Source organism: Erpetoichthys calabaricus, chromosome 1 (genome assembly GCF_900747795.2).
Source record: "Erpetoichthys calabaricus chromosome 1, fErpCal1.3, whole genome shotgun sequence".
Classification (NCBI taxonomy): Eukaryota; Metazoa; Chordata; class Cladistia; order Polypteriformes; family Polypteridae; genus Erpetoichthys; species Erpetoichthys calabaricus.
In genome coordinates this window covers 173,910,334-173,933,015 of record NC_041394.2, presented here as the reverse complement: position 1 = coordinate 173,933,015, position 22,682 = coordinate 173,910,334, and the positions used below count along the sequence as shown (strand labels likewise).

Here is a 22,682-nt window from a genome sequence, read left to right as displayed (position 1 = left end):
AAGTGGAGAAGGACAAACAAACTGTGATCGCCTTTACTACACTATTGGCACATAGACTTACCTTGCTCAACTGGAAGAATCCCACACCACCACTCTTAAGTCAGTGGGTAACCGATGTTTCATACTAGTTGACATTAGTAAATATAAAATTCTCACTTAAAGGATGTATTCAAAACTTTTTTAAAATATGGCAGGATCTAATCGGTTACATTTTAGAATAAGCTTCCATTTCAGAGAAAAGGATACTCTTCTTTTCTTACTCTTTTTTTTTTTTCTTTAATAATTTTATTGATTTTATTGTAATCACACAACATTCCATACAAACAGATTAGTTTTTACAAAAATTGGATCGAAAAAAATCAACCCCCACCCCTGAGAAAGAGAGCATTGCAGCAGAGTAAAAGTTAAAGCTAGTAAAAATAAGTAAATAGATGAATTAATAAGTGAATAAAGATAAATGGAGAAGAAAAAGAAATGGGGAGAGAATCTGCTTCCTCCGTTATTTAAAAGCTTATTCTTAAATGTTATTGATTAGATTCTGCCAAGTTTTAAAAAAGTTCTTGTATTTTCCTGTATTTTTTTCATCAATTTTTCTTAACATTTCTATAAAGGTTATAGTAAACTTAGTACTTAAACATTGCTCCAGGTCTTTTCATGTCCTGATGCAGTGTCTCATTTTTTTCTCATTTTGGACCATTATTTCATTCTTTATTTCTCTATTGTTCTTCTTTGCATCTTGCCTTATATCAGGGCAATCATTACCTTCAGCTCGGAGAGTGTGTTTTGATCTCCCCCAATCTCTGTAGGTGGAGTCGCGAGTTCAGTAGGAGATGATGTGGCAGACTTGCAGAGGGAATTAGCAGAAGTTAAAGTGGGGATGAAAAGCCCATGCTTGGCTCCATTGATCCTCCTGGAGTTGACGAATACTCCTTACTCGCAGTTTCGATTCCACTAATGCTCTTGGCTGGAGCTGATGCTGCCGTGTCAGGTCCTAGCAAGTCTGTACGTTTGCCCTTCTGTTCCAGATTAGTCTCTGGGAGGCCCTACTGTGAATCTGAGGCCGGTTTAGACTTTGATGGGGCTTTTGCTGTCTTATCCATTTCTTTTCCTTCTGAGCACTTTGTTTGCTGCTCATGCTTATTTGTACTTGCATGTAGTATTATGAAATCCACTTGAGATGAACACAGGATATCTCGAAATTATATAAAAAGGTTAAAACAACACAGCTGATAACGGAGCTCCCCCCTACATGAGACCAAGACTGCCAAAAGATAAATTTATTAAACTGAACAGCGTACATTGAAAATGAGCTAACCGACATTCCAGTTTAAGTTCCTATTCCTGGGCAAGAATGTATCACCATTCAAAATGACTGTAAATACAAGGTTTAAACACAGAATATTAAGAAGAGAAAGTTTTTGAGTATATAAAATAAGAAATATTTAGACTATTATGAGGCAGAGGTACTATTGGGCAGCTTGGGCTCTCTTTAGTAATTATTTTAGTCCTTATTTAGAGTCTTGCTGAGCTTTACATTCTAATTTTTACTAGATTGCATGAGCTGTCTTATTGTCAATGATTCAAAATACTTCTTAGATTCTTAAGCATAGCTATAATTTTAATATGCCAGGTAACCATTTTTGGAATTGTGTTACAGTTGTTCAAAGCAGGCATAGTTTTTTTTTAATAATATACAATTGGTATTGGTTCGCTTAATTTATTCACACACTTGGTTTATGCACTTGTTTTTGAGAATGACTAGCTGAGTTTACCGGCATTGCCTAGGTCAGAAAATTAAAAGGTGGAAAGATGATAGACAGTAATATTTACAAGTTATACCTTACCAAAATTTATTACCCTTAAACTTCTTGCAAGTAGTATTTTAAATGGTAGAGGAGTGATAAACCAAATAATCATCAAGTCTTCTTTTAGGAGAAGAAAAAAAAAAACGCTCCAGACACTTCTTGAAGTGCATCATCCGCACCTAACATCAACATGTAAAGATCTTGTTGTTGCATTTTAAGGAGATCTATTTTGTGTTTTCATTTTTAAGGGACAGCATTTGTTTAGCGTTTTTTAAGGTTTTTATTGGCTTCTTGCAAGTGTTTTTTAAAACATTCTTCACTCTTTTTTGGCTGTTTTTCAAGCTTTTTTTGAAGCATTTTTACATTTACAAAGAAGCATTTTGCAGGGAATCCATGTCTGATATCATTTCCATTTTGTAGGTTGCAAAGTGATTGTTAGGCCTCCAGAACATCTTCTGTGACTTTAGTGTTTGTTAATCCTGGAGATCACTGAAGAGCAAGCATCAAGAGTGAACATACTGGGTTCACCCTGTTCTACAGTAAAGAGAGTTGAGAGCGCAATTCTGGACTATTAATAACGCAGGCTGCATCCTAAAAGAATCCCATTATGACATACGTGTGTCAATAAGCACATAAATAATTATAATTGGAGGAGTCATTGTGTTATTTTGAATCCCCCACCCCCCCCCCCCCCAATCCCAATCCCAATCCCCCCCCCCCCCCCCCCCCCAAAAAAATTGCCTGCTGCTGGCCATGCAACATCATCTGGTCATATAGTAATATCTAATGAGGAAGGGGTTATGGGGAGATGCGGGGTAAGTGTTTTACATGTAATACAAGACAAGTTTATCCCAAAACTTAGAAGTAGTAGGGAATTAAAGACAACTTTGCAGTAGATACATAAGGAACTAAAATAAAAGGAATAAACAAATGTATATGGAGTAATGGAGCATAATAATAATAATCCCAGCACTAACCGTAAAACTGAGAGAAATGGTTAAAAACATATTAGGGAAGCTAAAAGGCATTTGGAGAGAAATAACGTAGAAAAGCCAAAGGATAACCCAAAGAAATGCCTTTAGTATTTTAGCAATAAAAGCAGTCATGGAGTAGGTGATATTAAGAGTGGTAAGAGCAAACTAAAATACAGAGAAACTGAAAAAGTGAATTCTCTGAACTTGCATTTTTCTGAAGTTTACAGTAATGTGAAGAAGGCAATAGAGATTGTAAATAGAGAAGTGCTGCTTTTCTGAAATCGAATAAATCGGTAGGATCAGAACTAAGCACTACACCACCATTCTGCCCATTTCCTACAGTTATTCTGGCAAATATTACACAGCAATCAGAGCAAACTGAAGTGTGATGAAAATACATGGTAAAAGTGATTGTGGCAGAGGGATATATGAATACTCTTCTAAAAGGTAGGCCAACTGCGATGACCATAGCATATTATAACTGGTAAATTACTTGTATATTTTAGCACGTTTTTCCATCTTTTATAATGTTGGTGACTAGAGCAGAGTCCATTTACACTTGACACCAGTCTGTTTCCAACTCTGTCAGCCACTGTTAGTTTCAATCATTACAAGAAAGTTGTACATAAGTTTGGCTGTTTGTTCTGAATCTTGAGGAAACACCAGTACTTAACTATCATCGCGATATAGTTTGCAAGATTACAAAATGCACAATAGAAAGGATTTTAAAAAATGTATTATTTTCAGCCTTGCAACAGTGCCCTTTGTATAATTTGTGCTGTGAATTATGAATACTGTAACCAGTGACAAGGAAGAAGTCAAGACCAGGAAGAAATGTCGTGGCACTGCCCCGGTAACCCTATTTTCTTATAAGGAGAGTTAGAAAAAAAGAAAAATAGGTATGTTCTGGATAACAAAATCAGTTAACAGCACTTTCAGGTTTCTCTTGGCATTGTAGCACTTAACAGACCCAGCATCCGATTGCAGACCAGAGCCCACCTTCCTGTGTTCCTGTTTTCTATGGTGGGGTGATCGGAAGGGGCTGGGGCTTGCTCCTGATGTTATGGCCGGATGGAACTGCTCTAACTGGGCGTCTTCTCTTGGCTGTGGGAAACCGAGACAGAGTGTAGCGGGGCTACATAGTAATAATGTTTTCAATGTTTGTGCTGAGTGCATTTTGTTTCTATCGTCCCGTTTGCGGTTTATAATGTGTGCATCAGTGAATGTTGCCCCCGTAAATACAGAGGGGACAGATGATGGAGAGAGACCGCAGCCCCAAGATGGAAAGCACCTGTTCACAATCAATTACATCCGGCTCTTTACTATTTAAACAATCAGGAGGGAAAAGAGAAGGAGGAAGGAGAAAGACGGAGATTTCATTTTACGACAACGAACCACCATTACCTGCTATTTTTCATATTGCGCTTTTGTATCCAGTTTGTTTTTCATTCTGCTGGATTTACTTCATTATCCACCGTACGCCGAGGATATACGGTGAGGTTGTTCCATTTTTCTGGGAGATTCAAACACATCCATTATTTGTTGACCGGTCATCCGTATTCAGGACAGTAATATACCCAGACTCAAGTTCACGATCATTGTCATTTCCGTATTCATTCATTGTTAATTGTGTTGTGTGTGTTACACGTTACAAGGGCAAGGGAGGGTTTGTTATTGTATATATGGTGTTTTCACGTTGCTGCTTTGGTGGAGGGAGATATATAAATACAGTGCATCTGGAAAGTATTCACAGCGCATCACTTTTTCCACATTTTGTTATGTTACAGCCTTATTCCAAAATGGATTAAATTAATTTTTTTCCTTAGAATTCTACACAAAACACCCCATAATGACAACGTGAAAAAAGTTTACTTGAGGTTTTTGCAAATTTATTAAAAATAAAAAAACTGAGAAATCGCATGTACATAAGTATTCACAGCCTTTGCTCAATACTTTGTCGATGCACCTTTGGCAGCAATTAAAGCCTCAAGTCTTTTTGAATATAATGCCACAAGCTTGGCACACATATCCTTGGCCAGTTTCGCCCATTCCTCTTTGTAGCACCTCTCAAGCTCCATCAGGTTGGATGGGAAGCATCGGTTCACAGCCATTTTAAGATCTTTCAAGAGATGTTCAATTGGATTCAAGTCTGGGCTCTGGCTGGGCCACTCAAGGACATTCACAGAGTTGTCCTGAAGCCACTCCTTTGATATCTTGGCTGTGTGCTTAGGGTCGTTGTCCTGCTGAAAGATGAACCGTCGCCCCAGTCTGAGGTCAAGAGCGCTCTGGAGCAGGTTTTCATCCAGGATGTCTCTGTACATTGCTGCACTCATCTTTCCATTTATCCTGACTAGTCTCCCAGTCCCTGCTGCTGAAAAACATCTCCACAGCATGATGCTGCCACCACCATGCTTCACTGTAGGGATGGTATTGGCCTGGTGATGAGCGGTGCCTGGTTTCCTCCAAACGTGACGCCTGGCATTCACACCACAAAGAGTTCAATCTTTGTCTCATCAGACCAGAGAATTTTCTTTCTAATGGTCTGAGAGTCCTTCAGGTGCCTTTTGGCAAACTCCAGGTGGGCTGCCATGTGCCTTTTACTAAGGAGTGGCTTCTGTCAGGCCACTCTACCATACAGGCCTGATTGGTGGATTGCTGCAGAGATGGTTGTCCTTCTGGAAGGTTCTCCTGTCTCCACAGAGGACCTCTGGAGCTCTGACAGAGTGACCATCGGGTTCTTGGTCACCTCCCTGACTAAGGCCCTTCTCCCCCGATCGCTCAGTTTAGATGGCCGGCCAGCTCTAGGAAGAGTCCTGGTGGTTTCGAACTTCTTCCACTTACAGATGATGGAGGCCACTGTGCTCATTGGGACCTTCAAAGCAGCAGGCTCTCTTTTCCCTTTTACACTATAAAGATGTAAATTTCTTTTTTCGTATATTATTGCGACCTTAATGTCTGATAGGGTTTAAATAAGTTAGCCTTTACACGTATGGTTTGAGTCATGGCCTTATGCTACGCAGTGCAGCTGACAACAGAAAAAAGTGAATGTGTCAGTTCCTACAACAAGCATTACATGACGTCTGTAGTACAGACATTTCATGTAGAGAAAGGCAAACAATAAATTAAGAATCATGTATTCTTAGATTTTTGGTGCTATCAGTCACTAGTGTTTTAAAGCCAATGTTGCACCTAAGCATAATGGGGGGGGGGGGGGTAGAACAATTTTTAAAAAATGCATTATCACATAGGTACAATCAGTGGCTGGGGCAATGTCTATTTGAAGATTGCATTTTCTCATTGAATCTGCTTGGTTCCGGGGAGTTGATCTCTTCCGTTGTGAGAGATGGACGTCTGAAGCAGAGCTTTGTTAGCAGCGGTGTTATTTTTTATATTATTTCCTTATTATCCTGAGATATCCTGTACTTCTACAACCCGAGGGTTCTACTATAGCATATATAAACATGGTCTGCAAGAAAGGGGCTCAGAAAGAAATGGAAAAGAAAACTAAAGCTACACCTAAGCCCAGACCGACAAGCCCAAGTTCAAGCTCAAGGTACGGCCTTTCAGAGACTGATCTGGAACAGATGGACGAAAGCCCAGACTCCTCGGGACCACGGTCCGCAGCATCGTCTCCAGTTGAGAGTGAAATGGGGAGCAAATGTGCAAGTGACGCGGGTCACGATAGCTTGCCGATTGAAGAAGATCATTTGAAACTGGAAAAGGCCTTGCAGTCCATGCTTTCACCTACTCCATGCGAGCTGGGAACATCGGCTGTAATAGAGCCCGCTGCTTCACCTACGGTGCTCACAAGCAGAAATGATCTGTCCGAACTGAAGGTGATGATCGCTGAGCTCAAGCAAGAGATAAAGAATGATATAAAGAAAAGCGAGAAAGCAAGCAAAAAGGCAAATGAGAAGCTGCAACGGGAGCTGCAAGAGCTGCGGTAGAATAACAAAGGCACGGAGAAACGCGTATATATCAGCTTTGAGGCGGCCTTTAATGGTATGCTGGATAAAATTGAGGCGCACATTCAGGAAAACGTGTCTAAACTGAGCACATTTGCCAGTCAGCTGGAGGATGTTAAGCAGGCATTCACGACTCGAACTGAAATAGCTGAAAATCTAGCATCCACCGCTGATGGAAAAGCAACAGCTGCCAGTTCCGAATGCAAAAAACTCGGAGACAGACTTGCTGCTCTGGAAGATGGAAGCAGAAGGAATAATATTAGAATCGAAGGTCTACCTGAGAATCGTGAAAGTCCAAACCTAGTGAAATTCGCAGCTGAACTATTTTCTAAAATAATTGGAGAGGACTTTAAATCAGATACCGAGATAGCAGTAGCTTATCGCATACACGGATCAAATACCTTTAGACCTAGGTCTTTTATTATCCGCTTTGAGAGATTATTATGTAAGCTAGATGTGATGGCACTCCTCAGACGCAAGCAAGAGATTATATTTGAAATAACCACATTCGTATTTTCCCTGATTTCTCTCCCGCAACAGCTGCTAAACATGCAGCCTTCTACAACATTAAACAGCGGCAACGGCAAGCCGATATCAAATACAGCCTCTTGTACCCTGCCAAACTGAAAGTGGATGTGCAAGGCCAATACTACGTCTATTCCAGCAAGGAGGAAGCAGAAAAGGAATTAAGAAAGCTGATCCCGACACTATTCTGAAACACAATAGTGAGTTGCAACCTGTCATTGCATGTGGCAAGGAGATATCACCTGCTGTCTGATCCACTTGTACTGATATGGGTATTATAATTATACATCCTTATCATTACTCAGACGCTTTCTGTTTATGTTTTAATTACAGTTATAGATGTGTACAGTGGTGTGAAAAACTATTTGCCCCCTTCCTGATTTCTTATTCTTTTGCATGTTTGTCACACAAAATGTTTCTGATCATCAAACACATTTAACCATTAGTCAAATATAACACAAGTAAACACAAAATGCAGTTTGTAAATGGTGGTTTTTATTATTTAGGGAGAAAAAAAAATCCAAACCTACATAGCCCTATGTGAAAAAGTAATTGCCCCCTGAACCTAATAACTGGTTGGGCCACCCTTAGCAGCAATAACTGCAATCAAGCGTTTGCGATAACTTGCAATGAGTCTTTTACAGCGCTCTGGAGGAATTTTGGCCCACTCATCTTTGCAAAATTGTTGTAATTCAGCTTTATTTGAGGGTTTTCTAGCATGAACCGCCTTTTTAAGGTCATATCATAGCATCTCAATTGGATTCAGGTCAGGACTTTGACTAGGCCACTCCAAAGTCTTCATTTTGTTTTTCTTCAGCCATTCAGAGGTGGATTTGCTGGTGTGTTTTGGGTCATTGTCCTGTTGCAGCACCCAAGATCGCTTCAGCTTGAGTTGACGAACAGATGGCCGGACATTCTCCTTCAGGATTTTTTGGTAGACAGTAGAATTCATGGTTCCATCTATCACAGCAAGCCTTCCAGGTCCTGAAGCAGCAAAACAACCCCAGACCATCACACTACCACCACCATATTTTACTGTTGGTATGATGTTCTTTTTCTGAAATGCTGTGTTCCTTTTACGCCAGATGTAACGGGACATTTGCCTTCCAAAAAGTTCAACTTTTGACTCATCAGTCCACAAGGTATTTTCCCAAAAGTCTTGGCAATCATTGAGATGTTTCTTAGCAAAATTGAGACGAGCCCTAATGTTCTTTTTGCTTAACAGTGGTTTGCGTCTTGGAAATCTGCCATGCAGGCCGTTTTTGCCCAGACTCTTTCTTATGGTGGATTCGTGAACACTGACCTTAATTGAGGCAAGTGAGGCCTGCAGTTCTTTAGACGTTGTCCTGGGGTCTTTTGTGACCTCTCGGATGAGTCGTCTCTGCGCTCTTGGGGTAATTTTGGTCGGCCGGCCACTCCTGGGAAGGTTCACCACTGTTCCATGTTTTTGCCATTTGTGGATAATGGCTCTCACTGTGGTGCGCTGGAGTCCCAAAGCTTTAGAAATGGCTTTATAACCTTTACCAGACTGATAGATCTCAATTACTTCTGTTCTCATTTGTTCCTGAATTTCTTTGGATCTTGGCATGATGTCTAGCTTTTGAGGTGCTTTTGGTCTACTTCTCTGTGTCAGGCAGCTCCTATTTAAGTGATTTCTTGATTGAAACAGGTGTGGCAGTAATCAGGCCTGGGGGTGGCTACGGAAATTGAACTCAGGTGTGGTACACCACAGTTAGGTTATTTTTTAACAAGGGGGCAATTACTTTTTCACACAGGGCCATGTAGGTTTGGATTTTTTTTCTCCCTAAATAATAAACACCATCATTTAAAAACTGCATTTTGTGTTTACTTGTGTTATATTTGACTAACGGTTAAATGTGTTTGATGATCAGAAACATTTTGTGTGACAAACATGCAAAAGAATAAGAAATCAGGAAGGGGGCAAATAGTTTTTCACACCACTGTAGATAGACATTATGTCATTATCAACATTAATTCATTTGTTTAAGTTAAACACATTGCCCGTGTGAAGTGTGGGGGTTCTCATTTCTACCAAGGCTTTTCAGCAACATCTAAAAGACACAAACTGAACGTCAGGTTAGGTAGCAGTTCTAATCTGGCAACATGTAAGTGAGGGGTTTAATGGACCCCAATGGATTGATGACTCTCTGAGACCTACAACTGAATTAATCAGGTCAGAAAATGAATGAATGGATGTAAAACAAGTGTGAGTGTGGAAGGTGTGGTGTCTTGTGATGCGACATTGCCCTGTCCACAGTTAGTAGGATTGTCTCTATCCTCTCACAACTCTGTATCGGTATGTGGGGGCTTGAAAAATTGACAAATGAATGAAACACAGGCAGGCTGGTGTAAGTTCAGCTTTTACGGTTAAATGTGTTTGATGATCAGAAACATTTTGTGTGACAAACATGCAAAAAGAATAAGAAATCAGGAAGGGGGCAAATAGTTTTTCACACCACTGTATGTGGAAGAAATTAACTTTTTTTTTTTTTTTTTTTTTTTCTTACTACCCTAAAGGAGACTGTTTAACATCATACCCTTGGTTTATTGTTATTACTGCATTAAGACTTACTATGCTTATCCTGGACCACTTTCTAACACCATCCCCCTGGGTTTATTATCTTATTACTGTAATATTTTATGCTTATAGTTTGTTAATGATTGATTATATTTTAGGCATATAATATTTAGATTATATTGGCAATAGATGTCTCTACTTTTAAATCCTAAAACGCCGCTGCATGGGGGCTTGTTTTTGCTTTGGACATGCTCAGTCTCTAGGTATGTCAGAGGACCGAGACTTTGTGAAGTGGGGTCCAGCCTCACGTGGGGAGGCAAAATGGGGGGGTGGGGGATAAGGAAGAGAAAGAAATCAGGCTATATCTAATCTATCCTTTTAATCCTTATAATTATAACTACCAACGTAACAATAGACTGCATGGCAATAACTCATGGGGAAATAGGAAATTAAGGTTAAAGCTGTCTCACTTCCAGTTAAGACTATAAAATGACATCAAAAACTCAGAATCAATATCTCCATGATGGGACAGTAACCTTTGTGAACTGGAATGTTAAAGGCCTGAATCACGAATTAAAGAGAAAGCAAGTACTTTCTCACCTAACAGGTTTAAATGCTAAAATAGTATTTTTACAGGAGACTCTCTTACTAAGCAAGGATCAGTTCCGTCTGCAAAAGGACTGGGCTGGCCAAATGTTCCATTCTAGCAATACAAAGAAAACTAGAGGTGTGGGAATTCTCATACATAGAACAGTCTCATTTGTAGCATCAGATGTAGTATCTGATCCGGAAGGGAGATATGTGATGGTCATGGGCAACTTATTTAACTGAAAAATGATTTTCATAAATGTTTATGCACCTAATGTCGATGATAAGGAATTCATACAACGTATTTGCATCCATTCCCAATGTGAACACTCATAAAATTATAATGGCCAGGGACTTTAATTGTGTTTTAAATCCACTCTTAGATAGGACTCCTGTCACAGCGGGGATGACATCTAACACTGCAAAGATAATTACACAGTTTGTAACTGACCACAAATTATCAGACCCCTGGAGGTTTCTAAACCAAAACTCAAGAACATATCCTTTCTACTCACCAATACATCATTGCTACTCAAGAGTAGATTATTTCTTTATAGATAATAATTTCCTGCCTACGATTAAATCTTGCAAGTACATTGCTATTGTTATTTCTGACCATGCACCTCTGATCTTGGAGCTAAAGTCACTATGCCCCACACACTCACCTCGTAGATGGCATCTTAACCCACTTCTATTAGCAGACAAGAACTGTACAGAATTCATATCCAAACAAATCAGTTTCTTCATAGAGACAAATACATCCTCAGACGTTTTGTGCAGGAATACTCTGGGAAACTCTAAAGGCCTTCTTAAGAGGACAGATTATTTCATATCTTTCCCACAGGAATAAATTAGAAACCAAGAAAGTATCAGAACTAAAAAGCAAAATTACTAGAATAGATGAAGAACATGCCAGGCTTCCAAGCAAGGCTCTACATAGGAAAAGGCAGGCTCTGCATTCAGAACTCAACCTCTTGACAACGAAAGAAACTGAACAACTAATTTATAAATCCAGACATCATTACTATGAACACGGAGAGAAAGCTAATAAGCTTTTAGCTCAACAAATCCACAAGCAAAAAGTTCACAATGCAATCCCAGTAATCACCAACACGAACGGAGACAAAATCATTGACCATAAAAATATATGGCACACATTTAAAGACTACTATAAATCCTTATATTCTACTGAGTTTAAAGAAGACAACACACAATCTAATGCATTTCTGGATACATTAGTTACCACAAATAGATACTTTTAGTGCGGAGGAACTGGATAAACCTCTGGCATTATCAGAATTACTAGATGCTATAAAGTCACTTCAAGGCGGGAAAGCAGCAGGCCCTGATGGTTACCCTGCAGAATTTTATAAGAAATTCTCCACTCGGCTAACTCCCCTCCTATTAGCAACATTTACAGAAACTAGAGACAATCAAATTCTACCTCAAACTTTTCGCCAAGCATTAATCACCGTCTTTCCTAAACAAAATAAGGACTTATTACAATGTGCATCATACAGACCAATTTCACTTCTGAATAATGATGTTAAGATACTCTCAAAAATCATAGCTAGAAGGATGGAGAAAGTGCTGCCTTTGGTAATATCACAAGATCAAACTGGATTTATCAAGGGTCGACACTTATCCTCCAATCTTTGACGCCTGCTTAATGTAATATACTCACCAACAAAGTCAAACACCCCAGAAATATTATTATCATTGGATGCAGAAAAAGCTTTTGACATGATCGAATGGAAATACCTTTTCACTACATTAGAGAAATTTGGGTTTGGCCCGAACATTTGTGCATGGATCAAACTACTGCATACCAATCCAGAAATTTCAGTTTGTATTAACAACATTTGTTCAGACTACTTTAAACTAGAATGTGGTACCAGACAAGGATGCCCCTTGTCACCACTGCTATTTGCAATCGCCATTGAACTGTCGAAATGCTGATCAGATAAATGGGATTATCAGAGAAGGACTGGAACAGAAAATGTATCTATGTGCAGATGATATGGTACTATATATATCAGACCCACAAAATTCCGTGCCTGCAGTCTTAACAGCACTTACAGAATTTCAAAAGATCTCTGGTCTCAGAATTAATCTGAATAAAAGTGTACTCTTTCCAGTGAATTCTCAAGCATACAATATCATATTGGACACCTTTCCTTTTATTATTGCAGATCAGTTTAAATACCTAGGGGTAAACATCACAAGTAAACACAAAGCTCTTTATCAACAAAATTTGGCTGTCTGTGTGGAAAAAATTAAGCAAGACTTGCATAAATGGTCAACCCTTCATCTCACTCTAGCTGGAAGAATTAACGTTGTTAAGATGAATATTCTTCCTAAGCTCCTTTTTTTTATTTCAAAACATTGCAATATACATCAACAAATAATTTTTTAAGCAATTAGATTCAACAATAACCTAATTTATTTGAAACTCAAAACATCCACGTATCCAAAGAGCGACCCTACAAAGACCTAAGGCAGAAGGTGGCATGGCTCTACCTAACTTTCAGTTTTATTACTGGGCAGAAAACATGCAAGCTATAAAAACCTGGACACAAATAGATGAACATACACAGGCCTGGTCCGCAATAGAAGTAAAATCCAGCAGTACTTCTTTATATTCCCTGCTTTGTGCCCCAATAAATGCAAGGTATCAGCAAGATACTATTAACCCAATTGTGCTTCACTCACTCAGAATATGGAACCAATGTAGAAAGCATTTTAAGATGGAGAAGCTTTTATCTGTGGCACCACTGCAAGAGAACCACCTCTTTCAACCCTTGCAAACATATGCAGTTTTTAATATCTGGAAAACATTTGGGATTAAATTGCTCAGAGATCTTTATATAGACACCATCTTTGCATCCTACGAACAATTGCATTCCAAATTTAACTTTCCAGCTGGATGGAGGTATTTTTGGCCATTCTTCCATATAATATCTCTCCAATTCAGTTAAATTTGATGGCTGCCAAGCATGGACAGCCTGCTTCAAATCATCCTATAGCTTTTCGATGATATTGAAGTCAGGGGACTGTGACGGCCATTCCAGAACATTGTACTTCTCCCTCTGCATGAATGCCTTTTGTAGATTTCAAACTGTGTTTTGATCATTGTTTTGTTGGAATATCCAACCCCTGTGTAACTTCAACTTTGTGACTGATGCTTGAACATTATCCTGAAGAATTTGTTGATATTGGGTTGAATTCATCCAACCCTCGACTTTAACAAGGGCCCCAGTCCCTGAACTATCCACACAGCCCCACAGCATAATGGAACCTCCACCAAATTTGACAGTAGATAGCAGGTTTTTTTCTTGGAATGCGGTGTTCTTCTTCCGCCATGCAAAGCGCTTTTTGTTATGACCAAATAACTCAATTTTTGTCTCATCAGTCCAAAGCACTTTGTTCCAAAATGAATTTGGGTTGTCTAAATGAACATTTGCATACAACAAGCAACTCTGTTTGTGGCATGAGTGCAGAAAGGGCTTCTTTCTCATCACCCTGCCATACAGATGTTCCTTGTGCAAATTGCGCTGAATTGTAGAACGATGTACAGATACACCATCTACAGCAAGATGTTCTTGCAGGTCTTTGGAGGTGATCTGTGAGTTGTCTGTAACCATTCTCACAATCCTGTGCATATGCCACGCCTGTATTTTTCTTGGCCTGCCAGACCTGGGTTTAACAGCAACTGTGCCTGTGGCCTTCCATTTCCTGGTTACATTCCTTACAGTTGAAACTGACAGTTTAAACCTCTGAGAGCTTTTTGTAGCCTTCCCCTAAACCATGATACTGAACAATCTTTGTTTTCAGATCTTTTGAGAGTTGCGTTGAGGATCTCCTCTGTCACTGTCCAGAGGAGAGTCAAAGGGAAGCACATCTTGCAATTGACCACCTTAAATACCTTTTGTCATGATTGGACACACCTGTCTATGAAGTTCAAGGCTTAGCGAGCTAATCCAACCAATTTGGTGTTGCAAGTAATCAGTATTGAGCAGTTACAGTACATGCATTCAAATCAGCAAAATTACAAGGGGACACACATTTTTTCACAGCCAGTTTTTCACATTTGATTTAATTTCATACAAATAAATACTACTTCACTAAAAATCTTTGTTTGGAAAACACCCCAGTAGTACGATGTTCCTAGGAAATGAAAGACATACCACTGTTGTCTTTTTTTGTTGAAAGTAGAGTAAATTATTAGGCAGACTGAGAGAGATTCCCAAACTTTTTCATATGACTGTATGTAGTTCTTGTGACAACTCAAATGGTAATGTTTTGTAGAGTAGCTGTTTATTTACAGTATTGATTTATTGCAATACATTACAGAGATGAAGTTGAGATTTTAATAACTTTTGTTGATCACAATCTGAAACTGTAAAATCGCATTATTTTTATTATTCCAGTTGCAGAAGGGCCATTGAAAGTTTACAATTTGATTCATAAATGTTTAATGAGCTTTCTCTGTACTTTTTGCCTTTTGAGAACCTAAAATAAGACTGGTATAGATTAAACAAAGCTTAGTTTTTCTTTTATTTATCATGGTATTAGGATGATGTTAAAAGAATACAACAGAGACCTATTTTGACTCCATTATTTCCCATTGTTGCTGCACATTAGATGGTAGTGGATCTTTACTCTAAGTAATTGATTAGATCCCATTTTTACAGAGTTTTTGATTGTGCTTAGCAGAATAGGAAAGCCATTGAATTAGACCAAAGTTTTCTGTAATGTTCCTGGCACCATTCTAAGACTTTTATAATTTTAAAGTAAATGATGATAATGGGGGGAAAAGGGCATCTGGTATGTAGTCGAATCATTCTTAAAGTATAATTTCTGTAATTTCATGCCAGTTTTTTGTTCATAGTCATATTAATTTACTACATGAAGTTGTGTTCTAAAAATAAATCATTTGTTAAAAATTAAAACAACAATGCCTGTTGATTTAAAATTGGTTTCAAGGTTTTGTTTTTTTTTTTAATTTTAATTGATTTTATTGTCATCATTCCATACAAATAGTCAATTTTTACAAAAAAATAGGATTGAAAAAAAATCAACTCCCACCACTGAGAAAGAGGGCATGGCCAACGGAGTAAAACTTAAAAGCTAGTAAAAATCAATAAATTGATGAGTTTAATAGGCAGATAAAGATAAATAGGGAAGAAAAAGAAATGGGAAGAGAATCTACTTCCTCAGTGCTTTAAGAGCTTTTTCTAAAATATTATTGACTAGACAAAGAGCCCGTTTCGACAACGTAAGATGAAACGGGCACGAGTTTGTGTCAGCAGTGTATGAAGAACAAATGATAAGTAATGAAGAAGTTGTTTTGTAATGATTGTAGTCTGCTTTACTCATTACTGTACAGGCTCGTACTGTTAGTTGATTTTCCAGGCCTATAGTATAATATTGAATGATGAATGTTCCAGTGCAATATGGAATAGTAATAAGTATAAGCACCACAAACCTGATATAGGTGTATTGAATGAATGCGTAATTGAATCAGAATGCGTAATTAGGCCTCGAGCTGTAGTCGAAATCGCGTTTCAGGCCTTTAGAGCTTTAATCGAAGTCGCCTTTCTCTTTGAATTTTTGCGGCCGTACATCTGCCGCCTGCCGCGATGTTGGGGTTGGATGTCGGTCTCGTAAGGTTTTTCGGGCAGCTGCGCAGAAGGCGACTGCGCATTTGGCTTCTGACGGACGTGAGTGAGTGAGGAGGCAGGCGAATTATATAAAGATTAGATCCTGTCAGGTTTTGAAAAAGTTCTGCACAGATCCTCTAACTGAGAATTTGATTTTTTCCAATTTCAAAGAGTATACAACATCAGTTACCCACTGACTTAAAAGAGGAGAGTTTCAAGGGGCACATTTCTAAATGTGAAAACAAAATCCTTGAAACTTACCAGATACATCCATTTTTCAAGCCAAGAGTGTTATCGTACTGAGCCACATCTTGAGATTGCAAACATGTTGTAAAACAGCATATCTATGTCTTTTTGAGAGGGAAAGAAAGAATAAAAAGAAAAGAAAGTAAAAACATAGAGTGATAGAGTGAGATTCAGACATTTTAAAAACAATTGTGAATTAACTCATCATATTATGGGCTTAAATTAAAAGTGTACCAAGAAGATACAATGAAACTTACTAATTACTTTTGCTCACTCAGAAATATTGTCCTCAGTTCTTTTACTGCCATATCCTCAGCAAAAGTGACTCAGCATGTGATAGATAGATAGATACTTTATTAATCCCAAGGGGAAATTCACTTACTCCAGCAGCAGCATACTGATACAAAAAACAATATTAAATTAAAGATTGATAATAATGCAGGTAAAAACAGACAATAACTTTGTATGATGTTAACGTTTACCCCCCAAAGGGGTGGAATTGAAGAGTCACATATTTTGGGGGAGGAATGATCTCCTCAGTCTGTCAGTGGAGCAGGACATTGATAGCAGTCTCGCTAAAGCTGCTCTTCTGTCTGGAGATGACACTGTTTAGTGAATGCAGTGGATTCTCCATAATTGATAGGAGCCTGCTTAGCGCCCATCGCTCTGCCACAGATGTCAAACTGTCCAGCTCCATGCCAACAATAGAGCCTGCCTTCCTCTCCAGTTTGTCCAGGCGTGAGGCGTCTTTCTTCTTAATGCAGCCTCCCCAGCACACCACCACGTAGAAGAGGGCGCTCCCCACAACCGTCTGATAGAACATCTGCAGCACCTTATTACAGATGTTGAAGGACGCCAGCCTTCTAAGGAAGTATAACCGGCTCTGTCCTTTCTTACACAGAGCATCAGTATTGGCAGTCCAGTCTAATTTATCATCCAGCTGCACTTCCAGGTATTTATAGGTCTGCACCATCTGCACACAGTCACCTCTGATGATCACGGGGTCCATGAGAGGTCTGGGCCTCCTAAAATCCACCACCAGCTCCTTGGTTTTGCTGGTGTTCAGGTGTAGGTGGTTTGAGTCGCACCATTTAACAAAGTCATTGATTAGGTCCCAATACTCCTCCTCCTGCCCACTCCTGATGCAGCCCACAATAGCAGTGTCGTCAGCGAACTTTTGCACGTGGCAGGACTCCGAGTTGTATTGGAAGTCCGATGTATATAGGCTGAACAGGATCGAAGAAAGTACAGTCCCCTGTGGCGCTCCTGTGTTGCTGACCACAATGTCAGACGTGCAGTTCCCAAGATGCACATACTGAGGTCTGTCTTTAAGATAGTCCACGATCCATGCCACCAGGTGCTACAAAATTCAGGAATTTATTTGTGCCGTTTCAGTCGGATTCATTGTATTTTGACTGTATAGCATAATTTATCCTTTCAGTTCTCCATTTTTTTACCACAGACAATACACAATACTGAGTGTTGATTGGCACTGTGTACATAAGCAAATAGGAAACTTTAGGAAAAAATAGTACCAAGAGTCTGTGATAAAATGTATGACTTCCACTTTTCGTGACACATTCAGGCCTCAGAAATGGAGAAAAAATGTTACTTTTTCTAATCAGAACCTTTGCCCTTTTTAGAAAACCGTTTCATTTGACAAATTAATATATAGTATACCATGATTGTGAAGAAACTACTTGTTAAGATATGTAATATGTATCTGTTGCACTGCTTATATTAAGAGTCCTGTTTTATTTTATGTTGGCATATCCCACGTGATTGATCCTTTCAACTTTTTTTTTCTTTAATGTCCTATTCTTGTCCTCCTATCAGAATAAATTAGCAAGAGATGGGATTTTACAAACCATGCAATGATTTTTTTTTAGTTTTCCATTGTTTTTTGTTTCCTTCCACCTGCACTGCCCCTTTATCTCTGAATAAAAAAATTGTGTTCTTATTAGTGTTACACAGTATACTGGTAATAAAGAACTACTGTGCTAAAATGAAACTTAAAATCTGACAATGTGACTAAAATTGCTTTATGTTTTGCATGTGGAAAAACTAAGCTCACCCCTGCATGTATTGCTACCTGAAATTAGAATCTTCCAGATCAGATGCAAGTGATTACAACATCATTAGAGAGTATCTTGGATGAACGTGTGCTTTGTAAATCTCATATGTTTAGGGTGGGTTGCTTTATATGGTTGGTGTGTCTGTTAACAGTGGTCCTAGATTGAAATGGCTCTGATCAGATTGTCAGGCAGTTTTGCTGCCATATTTTGGTATAAAACAAAAGATCCCCAACATTTAAGATGAAAACCTTCTCTCTTGAACTCGTACTGTTAAAACATAGTGCTCATTTATCTGTGTCCTAGCTTATGTGGAAATGCCTTGTTTGGTAGGGAATTGTATGCTTGAATGAAGTATTATGCAACATGATATAATACCATAATGTTTTCTTGGCCCTCTGGCTATTGCTGTTATGCAGAGGCTGTAGTACATATAATACTATTCTCTGTGCTTCTAGGTGATCAGTGTCTCATCATCCGTACCATTGAAGATGGAAAAGGCTCTTTCTGAAGCTGATAGAGCACAGCAAACTCTGGGGAATATTGTGGAGCAGGAGAGGTGCTTGGCAAACTGCATTGTGCAGCACTTGCAGATCTCACAGCCTTGGATGGACCAGCTTAGCCTTTTGATGGGTCAGATTGAAGAGACTGAGCGCTGCCTTGCTTACCTCCGCTGGATCTCGCGTGTTGAAGAGCTTAGGTGAGTCTGTGTTGCCTGGAAGAGGGACTAAAGCCTGGTTTATACTTATTGCATGAAGTCCGCACACAGACTGCACCACAAAGCATGCATGCGGTGAGCGACTGAAACACTTTTATACTTGTTGAGGCCTATTCAATCAGTGGTTTGATAGTCTCCTAGTCAATAAGTGACAATGTTTGGTCATTGCTGCATAGCTAACAATGTTACTGCAGAGGATGTGAGCTTCTGCAGATTGAAAAAGAGTTGTGCCTGCTATTACTGACTTTAAGAGGAAGAAAAGGAGAAGGTGGAGTGTCATACCTAATGACCAAAGGCAGTGAAGGAAGGGCGAGTGTAGTATTTTCATGATTGAGGGAACTACATGATGAGCAGATGTATTTCGAATGTTTTTGCATGTCTTCCTTGCTTTTTGATGACCTCATGCTCCATATTCAGATCTTACTTCATCGTTTTGCCACTCACGTAACTTAGCTTGTCTTTGAGGCCGAGTAAAAATTCATCATTGTGGCCATACCATGTAGTTGGAAAAATTTCTCATTTTTGGGGAGGGTGTATCTCCAAATCTGATATTATTGTTGCTGTGTGTCCCTATAATCTAAGCTTAAGGCTGAAGGCACACTCTGTTACACTTTATTCACTTCCTTTATTGAACTGTAGATGACTTGGTTGTTAGAATTTCTTTTTAACTGCTAGTAATTTCCAATATAATAATGATTACACAGCCACAACTGGGATTGCATTTACAATTGCACAAAGACCTAGGTCATCAATTGCTAATTCAGCAGTATCCTGAAAATAAATAACTCTTTACGTATCTCTTGTCAGTGATACAATTCAGCAACACATGATGACCAGCAACATCTCGGAGGCAGCAAGTGGTTTGGTGGCCCTTGCAGAGCTTGACATTCGTTTGCAGGAATCTAGCTGCACCCATCTCGTGTCCTTCATTAGAGACACAGTCCGTTTTTGGCACAAGATCCTCAAGGATAAGTTGAGCAGGTAAGTGTAAAGCTTTTGTCTTAGGCACAGCATTGGTCAATTTTCACATCCAGCAATTCCGTATGTTTAACTTTACTGCTGGTCTCCTTTCATTGTGAGACTGTAATCTGTGGGTGCCAGTCATTAAATAGGCAGTAACCAGCAGAATATGTTGTGTCTTGGAGACCAGTGTAAAATGAGTAAGGATTTTTTTATAAAAGGCTGGCAAATAATTTCATCATTTTAGCTCCTCAACTGTAAGATAAGGTAGTATTAAGAAGTAGTGAAATTGAAAAGATGGCGATAAACATTTAAATCATTGGAAACAAACATGGTTCCCTGTCTGTGTACTCCCAACTTTCTGACCCAAATTATCTTGGTCCACTTTCTTTACTGCCTCGCCTTCTCTTTTAAACCAAAAATGCCAGTGTCTGCAGATTGCCTTCCCCAATATGTGATCCCAGCTTCTTCAGTTCCCTAACTCCTCCTCCCCCACTTATAGTTTTTCACATCATTGCCATGTTTTAGAAAGATGAGTATTTTGTGCTTTCTCTGCTGCATACTAAACTGTGAGCACTCTTAATTTATAGTGACTTTGAGGAAGTTCTGAAGCAGATGCACTGGCCTTTTGTCTCCATGACACAGACATCGTTGACTACCCCAGCAAATATGATGGAGCTCACAACCCAGCTGGAGGCACTATGCACTCAGCTTCACAAACTGCAGACATCATATCCTTTGAGAGAGAAAATGAAATATAGCTGCCATGTCAGCCACGGTCTGGGAGCAATGTTTTAACATCAGTGGTGTTCTCAAAGACTCTGAAACAGTGCCATGGATTGAGATTTGGTTTTAAAGTAATAGGGGGGCAAGGTGGGTTAATGCTTGTTTTTGAATGAAGCGGCTGTAAAACAGATGTGGGATTGCATTGTAGGTTTAATCAAAATTATGAATTTTCTTGCTTTTTATGTGTAGAATTGACTTCTAAAGATTTATTTTACATATGTTATATAACACTGGGATTCACTGGAATTCTCCTCCTCCTCCTTATTTACCTAGTTGATTATAGCATACCCTATTTCATAATCATTGTCTACAGTCAGCATAATATTTCACATTTCAATGTAAATGGTTTTGTTTGTATCTGGTATATTTACTACTGAATTTCTTTAAGCATATATGTTGTGAAGAATTCTTTTTAAATATAATCATGGTACTGGAGAGAGGTAATATGTTGCATTTTGATTAATACATGCAAGTTTAGTATCTCATTTTATGCAGCAAAAATAGTGTGTGCTGAGTAAGAGACAGAGATCTTAGCTGATGTCCCCAGAAAGCACTCCACTTACAGAGTTCAGAGATTGCCCCTGAGCATAGTAGTCCTATAAAAAGTTTCTTCTGAGGGCCTTTGTAAATCCAGATGTTGTGGGTTTGCAGCTGGCCACTGGCAATTACCACAATGCAAATGTCCCAACTAGGACGGATTGTGCTGTATGTGACTCACTTTGCAACAAAACAACAATTAGGAATTTCACTATATTGTGTACACGTGGCAATAATATCCCTTTAAACTTATAAAACATAATGGAAACACAATTGAAGTAGATGAAGCTATTTCAGGGTAGTGATGACTTTTTTGTGTAAAAGAACTAGCTTTATTGAGATAACTAGAAAACTAGCTTGGTCTATGCCAGTGTAGGATGTAGGCATGAATGGCATGTAGGCATTAAAATAACAAGTAATATTTTTGAAACAGATTCTACATTGTCCTTCTGTGCATCTCAGTGGAAACAGACTTAGCAAAGTAGGCAAAGGCTTAGTTTTCTGTAGACATGTATGCTTCTGCATACACCAAGTGTAATAATTTCTGCAGCCTGTTTTGGGTCTGTTTCTTGAATGGTTAATTAAGAACTTTATCTAATGAGGTTACTACCATTTAACCACCACTGATTTGGAGTATTGCTTACAGTCTGCTATAGTACCACTCTGTTGCTTCTTCAGTTTAAAGCTCCAAAATTGACAAACTTCTTCACTAGGCTCAACTGCTTCTCTTCCTCTTACAGGTATGGAACAGTCCACTCTTACTAGAAAACCATGACTGTAGATTTGGGCTCACTGATTCTGATCCTAACTGCTTCAATAAATACGCAACAAGGATCTAATGGGATTAAGACACCACCTATAAACTGCAGATGTAAGCCAATTGTCCCTAAACTGAATATTGTTCAAGCATTGGCTATGCCTTTTATATCATGTTTGTAAAAGCAACAAACAGGAGTTGTATGCCTCTGTTGTTTGCATTCTTGGCATGAACAGTAGCTGTCATAATCAGCCTTCAAGACTGCAACACATGTGTATATAGGATGAGCAAAGTTCCACAACCCCTCAAATATCTATAGAAGGATGATGAGTTGGTCTAGTATTTCATAACCAGAAGTAAATCTACATGTACTTGTATCAAATTTAGTTTTTTCATATTAAAGCTGATTAGCTTGAAGCCTGTGTAATAGGAATGTATGCTTTGATCTTTTTAGGAAAATGGGACAAGGACTTAGTCCTACTTACCCTTTCTTTGCTTTTGCCAGAACCTGTGTGAGTCATTCCCTGTGGGCTCACTTAACTCCTCT

The 22,682-nt window shown here is 38.9% G+C and overlaps 1 protein-coding gene across 1 annotated transcript in view; it reads left to right on the top strand.

The window, feature by feature from the left end:
• Positions 1–22,682, top strand: part of rint1 (RAD50 interactor 1) — a 43,429-nt gene that overhangs the window by 1,855 nt on the left and 18,892 nt on the right. Inside the window, exons 2-4 of the mRNA XM_028808570.2 lie at positions 18,836–19,077; positions 19,903–20,076; positions 20,646–20,786. Coding sequence (XP_028664403.1) covers positions 18,836–19,077; positions 19,903–20,076; positions 20,646–20,786 — 557 coding nt within the window. The remainder of the gene's footprint in view (positions 1–18,835; positions 19,078–19,902; positions 20,077–20,645; positions 20,787–22,682) is intronic.